This window comes from Chlorocebus sabaeus, chromosome 20 (genome assembly GCF_047675955.1).
Source record: "Chlorocebus sabaeus isolate Y175 chromosome 20, mChlSab1.0.hap1, whole genome shotgun sequence".
Taxonomy (NCBI): Eukaryota; Metazoa; Chordata; class Mammalia; order Primates; family Cercopithecidae; genus Chlorocebus; species Chlorocebus sabaeus.
In genome coordinates this window covers 115,724,875-115,743,570 of record NC_132923.1, presented here as the reverse complement: position 1 = coordinate 115,743,570, position 18,696 = coordinate 115,724,875, and the positions used below count along the sequence as shown (strand labels likewise).

Here is an 18,696-nt window from a genome sequence, read left to right as displayed (position 1 = left end):
AGGTAGAATTTGAACTCAGAAAGTCCAGCTCCAATGTCTTCCTTCAGAGCCACGCTCTCTGCCTACAGGTCACGAAGTCCTGGAAGTCCTACAGGATGGTGAGAAAAATCTCCAAAAGGAGCAAGGGTCAGATCGATCTGACTGGTCAGGAAGCCTGCATCTTGGAGGTGATCTATGAGTCAAGTCTGGGAAGATAAGGAGCAGCCAGGCAGCCTCCTCCACTCTGACCTGGCTGCATTTTTTTAAAAACCTTTTCCTCACTGTAATACAAGGAGCCCTCAGCAAGGGGTTCCTTCCTCCCTGCTGGAAGTCTCAATTCACAAATGGGTGGCAGCTGATGGGAAACAGCTGCGTGCAGTGCTTCAGCAGTCAGAACATACTTCACAGGGATCCCCCGTGTAATCTTAGGCGGCCCTTGGCTATGCAAGGCAGGGATCTGTTACCCCTTTTTATAGATGGGAGACTGAGCCCCTGCCCCAACGAAGCAATCTGCCTAAGGTGTGGTTAGAAGAACCAATTCAAACATGGATCTTCTGACTCCAAATTCCATGCTGTTTCCTCACGGCAGGCTCCCTCCCTGCCAGGATGAACAAACGCACACACCACGCTGCTTTCCACGTTCTACACTTTTTCCCAAATGGAGGCCATTCACAAAGGTCCTGTGAGGTGAGGTCAGGAATGATCTCCAATTGCAGATTAAAAAAACTGAGGCTCAGAGATGTGTAAGGACTACCCAAGGTCACACAGCTAGGAGGTGGCTTTGAGTTGGGCTGAACACAAGCAGGAGGGACCTGGCCTGGGCCCAGACACTGTCACAGCTGGGGAGTAGGGAGGGTTGGAGATTAAGAAACAGGCAAGCAGTAGCCTTCACCCATCAGCTCTGGGGTATCCAGAGATCCCTGCTCAGAGCCTCCCACTTCAGGGTTCCCACTTGCCCGTGCCTCTCCTGAGGTCTCCCTGTGTCCCACCTGCTCCAAGTGCCACATTTGAGCAGCACCCTGTGCTTTGAAGGTAGCCCAGGGAAGCTCACTCCATAACTGACTAATTAATTATTTTTAAAAAAGTGATGGGGTCTCACTCTGTTGCCTAGGCTGGAGTGCAGTGGTGTAGTCAGTGATAGCTCGCTGCAGCCTTAAACTCGTGGGATCAAACAGTCCTCCTGCCTCAGCCTCCAGAGTAGCTGGGACTACAGGCATGCACCATGTGCCTGGCTCAGAACTTTTTTATCTTGCAAATCTGAAACTCTATATTCATTAAATAATAATTCCTCATCCCTCTTCCTCCATATCAGCCCTTGGCAACCACAGGGAAGCTTGACCTTAACTTTTGTTTCCTGCAGAGCAGAGGCGGAGTGGTACAGAGCTCAGGGCTATGGAATCAGATATGTTGGGTTTGATAGCCTCCTCTCCACTTATAAGTGACTTTGAACAAGTCCCTTTCCCTCACTGAGCCTTGGTTTCCTCATCTGTAAAATGGAAGAGGATAATAGCTGTTGTAGGAATTTATAATGCCTATAAAAGGGAGATATCCAATAATGCTATCTTTGGTTATTATTATCATATGGTAAGTGAGTAGCTGAAAGTGTCTCAAAGTTGTAAACATCAGATCTGGGATTTTCATTCAAGCTTGCTGCTTTCTTTTCTTTAAAAAACAGAGACAGGGTCTTGCTATGTTTTCCAGGCTGGGCTCACATGATCCACCTGTCTTGGCCTCTCAAAGTGTTGGCATTACAAACGTGAGCCACCATACCAGGCCCCTGCTGCTTTCTTGCTGGGTGACTAAGAAAGTCCCTTCACCTCCCTGAGCCTGTTTCATCATCTGTAACCTGGGAAGGTGAGAGATGATGTGGGTGTATGTTCCACAGACAGAACAATCTCTGGAACCATCATCCTGGGTCCTGATCAAACCTCTCTGTAGAAAGTTCCCTGGGAGGCCAAGTTCTGCAGGGAACAGAATCCCGGCTTTGGCCACATCTCTAACCCAGGGCCAGTCCAAGGTAGACGCACGATGAGCAGGAAGGCGAGATGGTCGGGCAGGGCAGCAAACCCATGTTCCTACTTTGCCCTCCGCAGGACAGCATGGCTCTTGTGGCCAAGGTCTGGTGATGCCCTCGGAAGCGCCTCTGGTTAAAATGGGGCTTGTTCCCAGCTACCCTCTCCCTCAGTCCCCTTGCTGCCAGAGGTAGGTTTGCATGGGGATGGGAGAGAGGACGTGTGGGATGCAATCCAGGGCTCAAAGCAGGAGCCCACATCCTGCCATTCTCTGCCAATCCTCACCTGGATTGGACTCTGGGAAGGGTTGCAGGGGTGGGGTCCAGCTGGAGTCAGCTCTGCCTGCTCTCTGGGGAGGATTGCTAGGGTCTTGCTAGCTGCTATCTGGGTTGGGGAAGGTGTGCCAGGTGAGCTGGGCATACCAGCCTCTACTGCTCTGCAGCTGGGGCCTCTTCCAGTCACTCTCTGGGGCCCAGGCTTGATGTACCCCATCAGCACATATGAGAACTGGTCAGTTCCTATCACCTCCCTCAGATGGTGTGGGCTCTTGGGGTACAGACCCCAGCTCACCTGTCTCAGTATTCCTATACTGGGCTCAGAGCCTGGCATATGGCGGCAGAAGTTCAATGAGTAACTATTAGTTGGCTGCATGAGAGGGTGACAGATACTTCCTTGGGGAGAAGGTAGAAGTGACTGTGAAACTTTCCACTGGGGCTAGGTTCCCCTGTGAGAGGGCAGGGAAGGTCCCTGAAGCCTCTGGAAGAATGGACCCTCAGGGGTCCTGGTGGGGGGGCATTTGACGGCAGGTAGAGCCCACCTGGCCTGGGGTTTCCCAGACTACAAACTGGAAGGAAAACAGAAACACTGAACAGTCGCGTGGTGCTTCCAAGAACCAGGCACTGTTCTGTGTTTTACGTTTCTGGGGAAAAAGTAATACTATTGGGGGTCCCCTGTGCAAAGTGGGGATAATAATAGTACCCACCGCACAGGCATTGTGAGGATCACAAGTTGTTCAAGGAGAGCATCTATCATCACTACTGGCAACTACTTTTGGCTGTAAATTGGCTAAGTGGCTAGGACTCCTCTTTACCCTTTACTTGGCATAATCACTCCTTCTGGAAGCTTCTGCCCACGCCCAGCTGGCTAAGGTCCCTTCCCGTGCTCCCACAAACGCCTTGGCATCAGGTAGGCGCTCAGCCCATATTCAGGCATACACAGTAGCAGGCTCACCTTCTTGGTCCCGTACATGACTTCCATGAACTTCTCATCGGCGTCCTGAAATCGCTGGTCGAGGAAGGAGCTTGTTTTCCGCACTAGGTTCCAAATCATGTAGTTGTTGAGCAGGCTGCGGGGAGAGGAGGCCAGAGAGACTCAGGGACGCCTAGGCAGGGAGCATCGTGGCCCTTCCCCCGCTGGCCCCTAGGGGGCTCTCAAACTCGGCCTGTGACCCCAGGCCCCTTCCAGCCTGCCCAGGCTTGGTGGGTTACTGCTCCCTAACACGTGCAACGTAAGCTCTTCAAGGGAAAGGCCTGGGTCTTCTACCATAGGAAACGCCTCAGTGTTTAGTGCAATCACTTATATACCACAGGTACTCAATAAATGCTTGCTGCCTAGCTGCTCTGTCTGGAAGCTATGAAGCCCCCGCATGGAGACCCACCCCAATGGTGTATGCTACAGGGCTGGGATGGAGAGGTGACGACTACTTCTACAGCTTGGAGGTGCCCCAGCCAGAAGGCCAGACAGGCTAAGGATAGGAGGGGTAGGAAAAGAAACACAGCCCAGCCAGGCCAAGGTTCCCATGATGACAGCTCCCACTGCCCCACCCCCAGCGCACAGGGAACCTATCTGTGGCTGCTGCCACCATTGCCAAGAAGTCACCTTGGGACTGTAGTGAATATCTAACCTCTAATCAGAATCAAACAAAATGCCCGACAATGAGAAGGAGGAAGTAAAGAACTGTATTTGTACATGACAGAATACTATGCAACCATGAACAATGATGGTTGCAGAGGTTTTGAGATGACAAAGGGGAAAATGTTCAGGATACAGGTCGAGGGAAAAGGGGACTAGACATTTAGTGATGATAATGGGAAAAAAAGACCACATATTAGAAAATCCATCTCTCTTTCCCTCCTCTCTCCTGCCCTCCCCCATGCTTTCTCTCTACACATACACACACACACCCCACAAGATCAACAGCAGTCATTTAAAATTTTTTCAGAGCCTGGTGAGGTGGCTCACGCCTGTAATCTTAGCACTTTGAGAGGCCAAGGTGGGAGGATTGCCTGAGCCCAGGAGTTTGAGACCAGCCTAGGGAACATGATGAGAACCCCATCTCATTAAAAAAATTTTAACAAGTTTGAGGAGTTAGGAAAAAAAAAGTTAAATAAAATAATTTTTTCCCCTATTTTTTTGGTAGTTTTCAAAAAATTTTTTAAAAATTCTAAGTACTGCTGGGTGGTGGTGGCTTATGCCTGCAATCCCAGCACTTTGGGAGGCTGAGGCAGACAGATTACTTGAGGTCAGGAGTTAGGGACCACCCTGGCCAATATGGTGAAACCCCATCTCTACTAAAAATACAAACATTAGCTGGCGTGGTGGCAGGCACCTCTAATTCCAGCTGTTTGGGAGGCCGAGGCAGGAGAATCATTTACACCTGGGAGGCGGAGGTTGCAGTGAGCAGAGATTGCGCCACTGCACTCCAGCCTGGCTGACAGAGTGAGACCCCATCTCAAAAAAAAAAAAAAAAGAAAAAAGAAAAAAAGAAAATCATAAGTATTAACTAAAAATAATAGCCAACATTTACTGAGTCCCATTACATGCTAGGGACTGTATTAAATCACCTCATATGGATTGTTTCACTTGATTCTCACATCACCCCTAAATTGTAGGTGCTAGGTTTCTCTGTTTGAGACAGGGTTTTACTCTGTCTCACATGCGGGAGTGCAACAGTGCAATCACAGCTACTACAACCTCTGCCTCCTGAGCTCAAGTGATCCTTCCCCTTCAGCCTCCCTCTCGAGTAGCTGGGATGACAGGCACGCGACACCATGTCTGGCTAATTTTTTATTTTTTATAGAGACACCGTCTCGCCATGTTGCTCACGCTGGTCTTGAACTCCGGGACTCAAGTGATCCTCCTGCCTTGGTCTCCCAAAGTCCCGCAATTACGGGTGTTCGTGCCTGGCCACAGGTGCTATTTGTATCCCCATTTTATGGAGGAGGAGAATGAATTTAAGAAAGAAAAAGAAATTTGCCCAAAGCTACAAAGCTGGTAGTTGGAAAGAGGCTGGGATTTAAACCTGCACCCGTAACCAGGATGTCCTGCTGCCTCTCATAAAAGCCCGCCCAGGTCCCACTCTCCTGAGTCAGACTGTCATCCCTACCCCTGCCCAGCCTGCCCAAGAAGAGGGCTGCCTGTGAGAGGCATGCCCCAGGCCACTGGGGGTTCCCTTACCATTTGTCGGTGTTGTTGATGAGAGTGGAGACCTGCTCAAGGTATTCCTTGTCATAGACCACAATAGGCTCGGATTCGTTGATCTCCACGGGGTAGAAGATGGTGTTGAGAAAAGGTAACCAGTTGATGGCGGGTGCCAAGGTCTGCAAGGGAAAAGGACAATGTGACCCTGTGGGGCTGCTTCTCCTCATAGCCCAGGTCTCCAGAACGGGCTTCTACAGGAAGCAAAGGGAACAGCTTGGGCTTGGCGCCATCTGACAGTGCACTGGGCAGAGAGTCAAGCAGAGCCTGGCGGACTTTTATCAGAGATGCTGTAGGTAGAATTCTAAGGAGTCCAACACCAAAATTTAACTCGAAATGGAACGAGGATGGAATGAGAAGATGCAGCAGCTACCGCTACCATTCAGCAAGTGTCTCCTGTGTGCCATGGATGAAGAGACTGAGCTTCAGACAGGCCTGAAACAGTTGAGCATGTAGAATCTGCAGCCAAACTGCCTGGGCTCATCTTCTAGCTCTCTTCCTTGCTAGCTGTGTAACCCTGGGTAAGTTAATGAACCTTTCTGGGCCTCAGTATCTTGTCTGAAAAGTGGGGATCACCATAATAACAGAACCCACTTCACTGGGTCATTTGTGAGGACCGAACAAGCTTATGCTGTCTGTTCTATTCAACATGGGCTTCTGTAACATCAGTGAGCTTCCACATGATTGGTAAATTCAGGATGACGGCAGGATAACGTGTGAGCTGCATTGGTCTGAAGGTGATGTTTCTCAGGCATGGGATTGGGAAGGGTTGAACGCCAACCTTCAGTAAGAAAGGAAAAGCCCTCAGCTCAGCTGATGCACACAGCAGGCTGGTCAGCTCTACCTTTTCTTTTCTTTTTTTTTGAGACAGAGTCTCACTCTGTCGCCCAGGCTGGAGTGCAGTGGCACGATCTCGGCTCACTGCAAGCTCCACCTCCCGGGTTCACGCCATTCTCCTGCCTCAGCCTCCTGAGTAGCTGAGACTACAGGTGCCCACCACCATGCCCGGCTAATTTTTTAATATTTTTAGTAGAGATGGGGTTTCACCATGTTAGCCAGGACAGTCTCAATCTCCTGACCTCGTGATCTGCCCGTCTCAGCCTCCCAAAGTGCTGGGAGCTGGGATTACAGGTGTGAGTCACTGCGCCCAGCCTACCTTTTTTTTTTTTTCTTTGAGACAGAGTCTGTCTCTTTCGTCAGGCTGGAGTGCTGTGGTGTCATCTCAGCTCACTGTAACCTCTGCCTCCAGGGTTCAAATGATTCTCCTGTTTCAGCTTCCTAAGTAGCTGGAATTACAATAGGCACCCACCACCATGCCTGCTTAATTTTTGTATTGTTAGTAGAGACAGGGATTTGCCATGTTGGCCAGGCTGGTCTTGAACTACTGACCTCAAGTGACCTGCCTGCCTTAGCCTCCCAAAGTGCTGGGATTACAGGCATGAGCCACCGCGCCCAGCCTGGTCCGCTCTTTTAAGATGACTGAAAATAAGCCCTTGCGCCTGGGGCTGCTTCTCCTCACAGAAGCTCCTTCCAGCCCTGTAACTCTCAGCCTCCAGCAGGTTGCACTTTCTCTGTGACCCTAAAGGCGCTTGCTCAGAGCTCCCTGTCTTTTTTTTTTGAGACGGAGTCTCACTCTGACACCCAGGCTGGAGCGCAGTGGCACAATCTCAGCTCACCGCAACCTCTGCCTCCTGGGTTCAAGAGATTCTCCTGCCTCAGCCTCCTGAGTAGCTGGGATTACAGGCACGTGCCACCATGCCTGGCTAATTTTTGTATTTTTAGTAGAGACGGGGTTTCATCATGTTGGTCAAGCTGGTCTCAAACTCCTGACTTCATGTTCCACCTGCCTTGGCCTTCCAAAGTGCTGGGATTACCAGCACTTTGAGCCACTGTGCTAGGCCAGAGCTCCCTGTCTTATCTGCAGGGTCTTGGTGTCCACAGCTAGCACTTCCCAGCTGGCACTTTCCCCAAGGCAGCCTCCAGCCACGCTGAGGTACTCCTTAAGGTTCCAATTATTGTTTTGTTAGGATTCTGGTTACAAAGTTGCACAACTTAAAAAAAAAAAAATTGTGGTACACTTTGGAAGGCGGAGGCCAGTGGATCACCTGTGTGAATGGACTCAATGCCCCTGAACTGTGTTTGTTTTTTTTTTCTGAGGCAGGGTTTCACTCTGTCAACCAGGCTGAAGTGTAGTGGTGTAATTTCAGCTCACTGCAGCCTTGACCTCCCAGGCTCAAGCAATTCTCCCACCTGGGACTGCAGGCACAGGCCCCCATGCCTAGCTGATTTTTAATTTTTTTTTTGTAAAGATGGAGTCTTGCCATGTTGTCCATGCTGGTCTTGAACTCCTGGGCTCAAGCGATCTGCCCACCTCAGTCTCCCAAAGTGCTGAGGTTATAGGCATGAACCAATGCATCTGGCCTTGAACTGTGCTCTTAAACATGGTGAAGATGGTGAATTTTATGTTATATGTGTTTTAACACAATTTTTTTTTTTTTGAGATGGAATCTCACTCTGTTGCCCAGCTGGAGTGCAGTGGCGTGATCTGGGCTCACTGCAACCTCCTCCTCCTGGGTTCAAGCGATTCTCCTGTCCCAGCCTCCCAAGTAGCTGGGACTACAGGCACACGCCACCACCCTTGGCTAATTTTTTTCTTTAATTTTATTTTTAGTAGAGATGGGGTTTCACCATATTGTTCTCAGGCTGGTCTCAAACTCCTGAACTCTGGTGATCCACCTGTCTGGGCCTCCCAAAGTGAGGGGATTACAGGCGTGAGCCACCATGTCTGGCCCCACAGATTTCATCTTGCAAATGTGAGACTCTACCCATTAGGCAATAACTTCCCACTGGCTCCAACCCCCACCCCTGGAAAGTACCATTCTACTTTCTGTCTCTGTGAACTTGCCTACTCTAGGTACCTCACAGAAGTAGAATCAGGTAGCATTTGTCCTTTTGTGATTGGCTTATTTCGCTTAGCACAATATCCTCAAGTAAAGTTGCCTAACTTTTGTTCTGCTCTTGTTCTATTTTCTCCACCTGTACTGCTATTTCTAGTGTATGATTTTACAGAACACAAGGAACTACACATACTGCTATAGCAAAAATGCCTGTACATGTCAATCACTTAGAAGGGTATGTCTGGCATTTGGCAAGCAATCCATCAATGTTGGCCATTACTCTTTGCTCAGGGTCTCCCATGTATGTTCCTTGGCCTGTCCAATTCCAAATTCTCTTTTATTTTCTTGAAAAAGGACAAAATGCAAGACAAAGGAGGTGAGAGAGGCTCCACATATGGCCTTCATGCAGAAAAATCAATCAATAAAGTAAAACTGATCTGCAACTTAAGGCCAGTCTATAGCCCGTTGGTAAATACCGATGACACCCCCTGTGAGAGAGGTAGCCATAAACCCCCACTTAACAGATGCTGAATTTGTAGATGGGGTAAGGTGACTGTCCTGAGGTCACACAGTTAATTAGCCACTGTGGAGGTCTAAAACCCAGGCTCACTCATCTCTTTGGGTTTAAAAGGGTAACTCAGCTCCTGGGGAACAAGGACCTCAAAGGACAGGTGAATTTGTGAGGAAGGCAGGTCCTGAAGGCAGTGGTGTGCTGGTAACGCGGTTAATAACTGCACCGGGCACGGTGGCTCTTGCCTGTAATCCCAGCACTTTGGGTGGCTGAGGCAGGAGAATCACCTGAGGCCAGGAGTTCAAGACCAGCCTGGCCAGCATGGCAAAACCCAGTCTCTACTAAAAATATAAAAAAATTAGCCACCAGGTGTTGGGGTGCACACCTGTAATCCCAGCTATTTGGGAGGCTGAGGCATGAGAATTACTTGAGCCTGGGAGGCAGAGGTTGCAGTGAGCCAACATTACTCCACTGTACTCCAGCCTGGGCAACAGGGCGAAGCTGTCTCAAAACAAAAACAAAAACAAAAACAAAACAGTTAACAACTGGCTCTCAAGTTTCTGGGTAACTCTTCCCCCCATGGCTGATGGTAAAATACCTGCGGAGCTGGGAAGAAAATACCTGCGGTGCAGCGGACTTGGGGTTCAGGAGGTCCCGGTGCATCCCTGCCTGCCTGGCAGCTAGGTGAGCTGGGAAGAGCCCTGGGCTAAGAATGAACAGTCCTGGATCAGCGTCCCCAGGAGGCACCAACTCTGGGACCTCCAGTCTTTTTCCATTCTTTCTCTAAAATGCAGACAACAGCCTCCCCTCCCAGAGCTGATGGATCTGTGCCTCTTGTACCTGCTTGCCCAATAACCCTGAGTTTCTTTTCTTTTTACCTTGTGCTGTCTGCCGTCCTCCTGTCAGGAGGCCCTTAGGCAGGTAACCTCTGAGGCTAATCTTTTACATTTCTATGACTACAAAAATTGGAGCTGTGCTTGTGAGATCTTCAAACAGGGCTCCACCATTAGAGCCACCTGACTGCATGACCTGCTGGCAAAGTCCTTGGGAAAATCGACAAGTTTACAAACTGTCAGTGTTTACACAGTGAACAAGAGCTTCATAAACTGCAGACAACTGGAACTCTCTGACCAAGGTACAGATATAAGATGGTGAGAAATCCCTGTGTACTCCTCAACACAACCCTGGCCCTTTAGGGAATGCAGGTGTTCTGTGCAGGGAAGTTCCCATGACTGTGAGATAAGATGTGTTGACGACCAGGATTTTCACATTTTCCATCCTGACTGCTTTAGCGAACTCCTATCTTAAACACATGTGCCTAGCTCCATCTCCATGGAGATGGCTTTTTTAACCGACTAGGACATTCCACTTGTGACTCACACCCTCTGGGGCACACCAATGAGCTCCATTTTCCACACCTGCAGCCAAGGAGTACTGTGGGTCACAAACCAACCAAATCAAATAGGTTTGAAACTGGGAGAGAAGAACGCTTCTCAGCTTCATCTCAGCGGGAGAAACAGGTAGAAAATGCGGCTCAGGCCCAAACAGCCTTTGGCGTGAGGGTCCTAGAAAGGAAGGGGAAGGTCCTCAGGCCCCCAGAAGTAATGGAAGTGTCTGATTCACAGCTCTGAGTTCAGATTCTGCTGGGGACTAGCCTGGAACCGTCCTGTACCCCAGTAGGGCTAGCCTAGAACCTCAATGTGAAGCCTGGCATGCTTTACCCTAAGCTACCTGGAGTATGGGAAGAAAACCACATTTCCAGACACCAGGGAACAAGACATTCTCTGTCCCAGAGTAGAATGAATCAAATTTAGTGCTGGGGACCTGAGTGACATTGCTAATAACAAAGGAATAATAACAATAATAATGAATATAACATGTTATGCTTGTGCTGGGCTGTGCAAACAAGTTTACTGAATGAAATCTCATCCTTTGCCTCAACTTATTCTCCCACAACCCTGTGGCAGGCCAGGAAGAGATCCTTACTTAGAACACAGGCTTCGGGGGCCAGGACTTCTTTATTTTTTATTTTCTTTTTTTGAGACAGAGTCTCACTCTGTCACTCAGGCTAGAGTGCAGTGGTGTGATCCTGGCTCAATGCAACCTCCACCTTCCGGGTTCAAGTGATTCTCCTGCCTCAACCTCCGAGTAGCTGGGACTACTGGCGCACACCGCCACCCCTGGCTAATTTTTGTATTTTTAGTAGAGATGAAGTTTTACTATATTAGTCAGGCTGGTCTTGAACTCCTGACCTCAGGTGATCCACCTGCCTCGGACTCCCAAAGTGCTGGGATTACAGGCCTGAGCCACCATGCCCGGCCAGGGCGTCTTTAAATGTCAGACATAATTTTAAACACATGAACATATGCCCATTTTTTCTGGGAGACAGTCCATGGTTTTTTTATCTGTTCTCAAAGGACTCCGTGACTTAAAGTTAAGAACCACAGGCCGAGTGCAGTGGCTCATGCCTGTAATCCCCGTACTTTGGGAGGCCAAGGCGGGAGGATCATGAGGTCAGGAGTTCGAGACCAGTCTGACCAACATGGTGAAACCCTGTCTCTACTAAAAATACAAAAATTAGCCGGGCACGGTGGTGCCTGCCTATAATTCCAGCTACTCGGGAGGCTGAGACAGGAGAATGGCGTGAGCCCGGGAGGCAGGGGTTGCAGTGAGCTGAGATCATGCCACTGCACTCCATCCTGGGCGACAGAGCGAGACTTTGTCTCAAAAAAAAAAAAAAGAACCACAGTCCCTTGTGAGGACAAGGGCTATGTCTCATTTGTGTTCTGGCACACAGCAGGGGTGAATGGATGAGCCAAGCCCATTTTACAAGGAAGGCAGCCAAATTCACATTAGAATTTAATCAGAAATATCTGTAAAAACATAAGAAGAGAAACCATATATTTCCTAAAAATCTTAATTGAACTTTAGGTACTTAGAACACAGAGGCTGTTTGGCCAGGCGTGGTGGTTCATGCCTATACTCCCAGCACTTACAGCTCCAAGGGGCTTACAGTCCTCTGAATCTAAGCCCAGGGCTTGTGTACTGCAAGCTGCTGCGTCTGCTAAACTCCCCCAACTTGGCAGCTGTGCAGCTGGGAGGGAAGAAAGGCCTTTCTTCCTTTGCTTGGAAGAAGGGAGCAGAAGCAATGGTGAGAGGAAGCCTGGGGGGAACCTGGTGGTCATGCTGGGCTGATGTGTTCAGGGCTCCTGTGCCTTCTCCACTATTCCTGGCACAGACAGCTGGCATCATGGCCACAGTAGGGGGCTGAGGCACTGGGGGGCCCCTCAGGCTGAGAACCGGGCTGGAACAAACCAAATTATAATGCACAAACAACATCACCTGCAGCCTCCTGGCCTCAGAGCAGGAAAATAATGCCAGATGGTATCTAACAGCAGCTGCTGATCTCCATCCGGGCCCATGCAGCACCACTCAGCCTCAGGCCAGTTTCTCTGGGAGCTGAAGGGCAGTCAGCACCAGCAGGCCAGGCTCCCCTGACCCTCACTGCAGGCCCTAGCATGGCTTGCATCTCTGCCTGGGACACCCAGTGGCCTGGAAATGCTCACCCATCATTAGACTCGCCTTCCCTGACTTCCCACCCCTGGCTCCCACGGCCCGCTGCTTTTGCCCAAAGCACTCAGCAATGAGACGGGGTTGTTTCTAGCTGGTGTCCCCCACTAGCCTGGAAGCACATGAAGTGCAAGGTCCCAAGGCGGCCCCATATACACCTGTCAGATGGAGGAGGGAAAAGGGCAGGGACCTAGTGTTCTTCCTGAAAGTAGAAGGAATGGACAGGTCGGATTTGGCTGGTCAGAAGGTAAGGAAGGAGGGAGAAGACACTCTGGGGGAGCCCCCCCGCCAGCAGGGAAGCAAGACCTAGCCACGCATTCCTGGGTGATGTCAAGAAACGGGAAGATCAGTGGTGGCCACTCTGCTGATCCCTCTGCAATGCCAGCTGATGCTCTGGAAAGAAGGAACCAGCAGCCTATTCCCTCCAGACCCTCAAGGACCAAGCAGCTGCCAGAGGGCAGCCTTTGGCAGAGGCTGAGCCCCTGGACGTCGGGCTTCTCCAGTGGACGTCCGGCTTCTCCAATGGGTGACAGAGAGCATCGCAGATCTAATGCCCTGTTGTACAGTGAGCCAATCTGAGTCATTTGGCTGGCTCTTCTGCCACTTAGGAGCCTCTGGACCTTGATCTGGCTCAGGAAAGGGAAGAGTAATGACGGAATTCACACCACACATTTAGTAAGTGCTCACTGTAACCAGGTTCGAGGCTTTTGGTGCTGGAGAGACTGGAAAGGCGCTGTCGATGTAAGCTGGTGTGGTCATGACCCCGAGTCTCCCAGTAAACACTATTAATTACAGAGAAGCAGCCTGGTGTCGGCCAGGCACCTATTTTGGAGTCACTTACTACCTGTGTGCCCTTCAGCAGGTAACTTGACCTCTCTGAGCATCAGTTTTCCCATCTGTGGACTGGGCATAACCACCATCCTTCCTTTGTCACGTAGTTTCAAGGACTAGATGAAATGAGTATAAAAGCCGCCAGCCCAGGGCCCTGACTGAAGCCTGGTGGCCATCCCAGCCTCCCTAGCAGCCACTGCTCAAGTTACCTGCAGCTCGGCCGCCGTCACTTTGTGGTAGATGAGCTCCTCGTCGCGGCGCTTCTCCTGTGGGATGGTGATGTTGGCCAGTGCCGTCTCAAAGTCCAAGATCTGCTGCATCTGGGGCCGGATGGCCTCCTCGTCCCCGCCGCCCAGCAGCTTCCCCAGCTGGACCATGTAGTTCAGATATCCGGTCAGCACCTGCAGGGCCCATACCCCAAACTGTCAGTGGCTGCCCCCCACTATCCACTGGACAAGGGTTGGGGGGGCTTGGCCAACTGAGTCTGGCACAGGGAGCCAGGGGACTGCATAGTGCCCCCAAGACACCCGTGGGGCCAGGTGTGGTGGCTCACACCTGTAATCCCAGCACTTTGGGAGGCTGAGGTGGGTGGATCACCTGAGGTCAGGAGTTTGAGACCAACCTGGCCAACATGGCGAAACCCCATCTCTACTAAAAATACAAAAATTAGCTGGGCATAGTGGTGGGCGCCTATAATCCCAGCTACTCAGGAGGCTGAGGCAGGAGAATCAATCGCTTGAACCCAGGAGGAGGAGGTTGCAGTGAGCCCAGATCATGCCACGGCACTCCAGCCTGGGCGGCAGAAACTTCGTCTCAAAAAAAAAAAAAAAAAAGGAATAAAGACACCGTGGGAGACACAGCGTTCAGAATGATCTTGGGACCGTGTCTCTCCGCTGCTTCCCTACAGCCTCCAGGAGAAAGCCCAAAGTCTTGGCTAATCTCACAGGTCCCCACCTGGGCTGGTCCCTGCCTTAAAGGGCTTGTCCTGGGGCTGTCATTCCATTCTTAGAATGTACCTTTTCTGACCACCCTCCACCCGTGTTCCAGGATCTGAATTAGGTCCCCACGGTAGACTTTCTCAGCTCCCCTTTCCCTTAGTTAAATAATACCTGCCTCCCCGACCAAACCACAGGCCCCACGGGACGAAGGCTATGGTGGTCTTGTCTGCCACCATCTCCCCAGCATCAGGCACTCTGTGGGTGCTTGATCAAGTACATGCAGGCAGAAGAATGAAAGGACAGATGAGTGAGTTCCAGGCGAGATCGCCCCAAGAGCACCACAAGAGGCAGGCCAGGGCAGGGAGAGCCGTGGGCTTCGGAGCACGTGGATCCGGATGTGAATCTCAAGCTCGTCATTTACTGGCTATGTGACCTTGAGCAGATCACTTAGCGTCTCTGAGCCTGATTCCCTCTTCTGTAAAAGGCCAGACAAAACTAATTCCTGTTGGACAGATGAGGCAAATGAAGCTCAGGATCCGCAGGATTAGTGGGAGGGTCACAGGTGATGTACAAAGGACCAGGCGCCCACAATGCGGGCAGCTGTTATTGCTGCCTCTGCCTCTCTCTAGAACCAGGACAAATGATACCTGTCTCTTGCCCCTTGTGTCCACAATGCCTGAGTGACAGCCAGCCTAGGGGTGTTCCTCCCCTGCCAGGGTCTGCCTGTTTCACCCATCACATCACTGACACCCCGGGCTCCCCTAGACACTGAGCAGGAAGGACCATCCTGGGAGGCGGGCTGGGGAGGGGAGAGGTACGCTTACCTTCTCATTTTCAGTTTTGTTCAGGTAATAGTCTCTCGAGGGCAAGCCCAGGCCAGACTGGTCCACCTGATGGGAGAAGCAAGCATGAGAGGGAATTCGTGTTGCAATGCGTGTCTCCACTGCATGGCCTCCTGCCCTGAGAATGGCTGGTACATGGCAGCAGAGACCCAGCTCAGGCCCCTGCAGAAGCAGGACTGCTGGCTACAGTCACTGAGAAGCCCACTCAGGGATGGGATGACACATTCCTCCCTGTACACGCGGCCCCCCACAGGGCTCCTGGGCTCCTCAGAAGGGCTGGACAGAGCCACCCTCCCTTTTTAAACACCTCCTCGCCTCAGCAAAGTGCCTCTACCTCCCCAACACTTTCCAAGTGGTTAAGGGTCACTTAAAAGCTGTGTGATCTTGGCCAAGTTACTGAACCCTTCTGATTCTCAGGTTCCTTATCAGGAAAATAGGGAAAATAAAACCTAACCTTCAGAGCTGGAATGGGGATTCAAGAAGACAGTGCTCGTCAAGTGCCTGCCAAGCAGGACGGGAGGGTCGATTTCTGCTTGCTACTATTGGCGCCCATGGCCACATCTTGGCATACCTAGGATGGGTGTTTCTGCAATCCATTTGATTTATAGGGTAACTGTAGCTGTGAGAGGTTAAGGCACTTGCCCATGGTCACCCAGTGAGTGAATGGTAGAGATGGGCTGGGAACTCAGTCTTTAGGATCCCCAGCCTGGGTTTCTCACTTCTGCATCGGAGGTTGGGGCAGACCAGTGTTGGAGCTCCCCTGGGCAAGCTAACCCTCTGTCTGGGGCATGCTCTGACAGGGAGAGATGGATTCAAAACCATTCCAAGAAGAGTCACAAACAGCAGACGCTAAGGAGGGGGAAACCAGGATGTGTGTTCAGCTGTGTCCAGGAGTTGACAATCGCCCTTGGGGTCCACGGAAACTCATCAGCACCCGAAGGTTCACCTCTATGCAGTGCCCATCTACGCAAAGCCAGCAGCCTGCAAAGATCTCACCAATGAGGCTGGGCGTGGTGGCTCACGCCTGTAATCCCAGCACTTTGGGAGGCCGAGGCACGTGGATCATGAGGTCAGGAGATCGAGACCATCCTTGCTAACACAGTGAAACCCCGTCTCTACTAAAAAATACAAAAAAAATTAGCCGGGTGTGGTGGCGGGTACCTGTAGTCCCAGCTACCCAGCTACTCAGAGGCTGAGGCAGGAGAATAGCATGAACCCAGGAGGCAGACCTTGCAGTGAGCAGAGATCGTGCCACTGTACTCCAGCCTGGACGACAGAGCGAGACTCTGTCTCAAAAAAAAAAAAAAAGAGATCTCACCAATGGGGCCTCTGGAAATAACCCAGGCTCAGAAACTAGAAGACTGCCCTCCCACCCAGTGCAAGTCTCTCTCCTACGCCAGGGCCCACTAAACTCAAAACAGGAAGAGGTCGTGCTCACACCCCCAACCGCCGTTTCAAGCTAGCTCACCTGGATCACGTTGCTGTTGGAGTTCTTGGAATCGGCACTGACGTAGACAGAGAAGAAGGGTGAGGTGCGGTAGTGGGCAGTGACCACCTGCAGGGTGTCCTGGAAGTTGTCCTTGGCCCAGGGACCTGTGATGTTCCAGCCCCCAAGCTGTGGGGAGGGAGAGCAGGCAGGGAGGTGATGAGGTGGCGGGGACACCCAGACGTGAATTCTGGTTCTGCAGCTGACTTGCTCTGTGGCCCTGCAGCAGTCACCTGACCTCTCTGAGCCTCAAGAGCAAAGGAAAGGATTGGTCTTCACTGGGGGTTTCCGACCCATGGGCTGGAGACCCACGGATGGAGCAAAGGCTTATCCTAGACAAGCCAGGCATGAATCCAGCCGCTCCCTAGGTGGCTGGGAAGAGAATGGGAAAGAGACTTTTCCTGGTTCACAGTTTATATTTTGGATAATGAATTGTGTGAATGTGATGATATCAAAACATAAATTCAACCGTGCCTCTGGGGGAAAAAAAAGGCTCCACATGTTTAAGAAGGTTGGTAAACTATGGTCTACTTTAGTCTCAAAGTTGGGATTTAAAAAAATTTTTTTTTGAGATGGAGTCTCACTGTTTCCCAGGCTGGAGTGCAGTGGGGCCATCACAGCTCACTGCAGCCTCCACCTCCTGGGCTCAGGCCATCCTCTCACCTCAGCCTCCCAAGTAGCTATGACTACAGGTGTGTATCACCACACCTGGCTAATTTTTAACTTTTTTTGGAGAGATGGGGTCTTGCTATGTTGCCCAACTGGTCTTAAACTCCTGGCTTCAAGTGATCCTCCCACCTCAGCCTCCCGAGAAAGTTGGGATTTTAAAAAAATCTCCCTGGTCTTCCCTGGTTTGGCCCATGGGACCTGTCCAGAAAGGAGGGGACTAGTACAGTCCCCAGCGTGTGCAGCCACCAACCCTGCTGCAATGCTTTCCTGGAGCCAAGCTAAGAGGCGAGGTCCAGGGAACACGAGGCAGGCAGAAAACATCCACGGACACCTTCTGTCTGCACCGGGGAGTCTCGGAGTCCGGGAGGTGCCCAAGAAAGCAGGAAAGATGTCTTCGCCTGCTCAGGAGTAAGCAGGTATAGGAGAGTGGCCTGGGTCCCTGCTCACAGCGAGGGCTCTGGTTCTGGGCCAAGACTCTCTGTGGGTCTTTCTGGAACAGGCACACACCCCTCCACACACACACACATAACCCCTGAGGAAAAAGCAGCAGCAACGTGGAGGAATATTTTCCCTCTAAACATGGCCCCTGTCCCACACACAGATGCACAGAGAGACACAAAGACAGATGACAGACATCCACAACAGATGCTGACACACACCCTCACACAGACACATGCACAGACATCCCACCCACGCACCTACGCAATGTGCTCACACTCACACGCGCTCTCTCTGTCTTTCTCTCGGTGCTACCGGCTGGAGGTATGAGGTGGGCCAGTGGTACCAGAGGACTGGAGTGGAAGCCAGGGGGCGGGTAGGTGGCATGGGCCAGGGCTGGGGAGGGAGAGCCCGAGGGACTCACCCTCTCAATCAACTCCATTAGAGGTTTGGCCCTGAGCTCCTCGATCCTGGTCTCGTTCATGCACGCACGGTAGTACACTTGCGCCTTTCTCTCTGCCTCGCTCACGCTGGCCGTGGAGTTTTCTGGAACAACACACAGTGGAGTTTACAATGTGGCCCCACTTGCCCACTGGGTGGCTTCAGGGCAGTCCCTCTTTTCAGAGCCTTGGTGTTCTCAGCTGCAAAGGAGCTCTGACATCCTCCTGTCGGGGTGGTGGTGAGGAATGCCGTCACCACGGGTACATGAGGGCCCCTGGGCACAGCCTGGCAAGCTGGAGGTGCTCCCGAAATTTTGCTGACTGTAAAGAAAAAGAGTCTACCGTGTTTCTCTCCCTCTGCCGGTCGGGTTCACAGATGTGTCCCCGCGTTGACCGCACGTGCCCACCAGCAGGACAGTGTGCTTCCCCTGCGGATAATGTGTGGTACAAACACCCCTGCCCGGTGCATGGGACAGAGGCCAATCCTGGTTTTCTGATACCAGATGACCTTTCTTGTGATAAAGACTGAAGTTGGATGGAAACTCAAAAGGCTCATTCATTTTGAATTTACTTTTCGCTTCCTCCTTGGAGGGGCTGGGCACGTTC

At 51.4% G+C, this 18,696-nt stretch overlaps 1 protein-coding gene across 3 annotated transcripts in view; it reads right to left on the bottom strand.

Moving 5' to 3' along the window:
* The window catches only part of ECE1 (endothelin converting enzyme 1), a 129,126-nt gene that overhangs the window by 24,817 nt on the left and 85,613 nt on the right, over positions 1-18,696 (bottom strand). For all 3 annotated transcript variants that reach the window (XM_007980154.3, XM_007980151.3, XM_007980149.3), the window contains exons 5-10: positions 18,075-18,196; positions 16,526-16,672; positions 15,040-15,105; positions 13,487-13,678; positions 5,448-5,590; positions 3,222-3,336 (exon numbers count right to left, since the gene is read on the bottom strand). In XM_007980154.3, the coding sequence (XP_007978345.2) occupies positions 3,222-3,336; positions 5,448-5,590; positions 13,487-13,678; positions 15,040-15,105; positions 16,526-16,672; positions 18,075-18,196 (785 nt within the window). The remainder of the gene's footprint in view (positions 1-3,221; positions 3,337-5,447; positions 5,591-13,486; positions 13,679-15,039; positions 15,106-16,525; positions 16,673-18,074; positions 18,197-18,696) is intronic.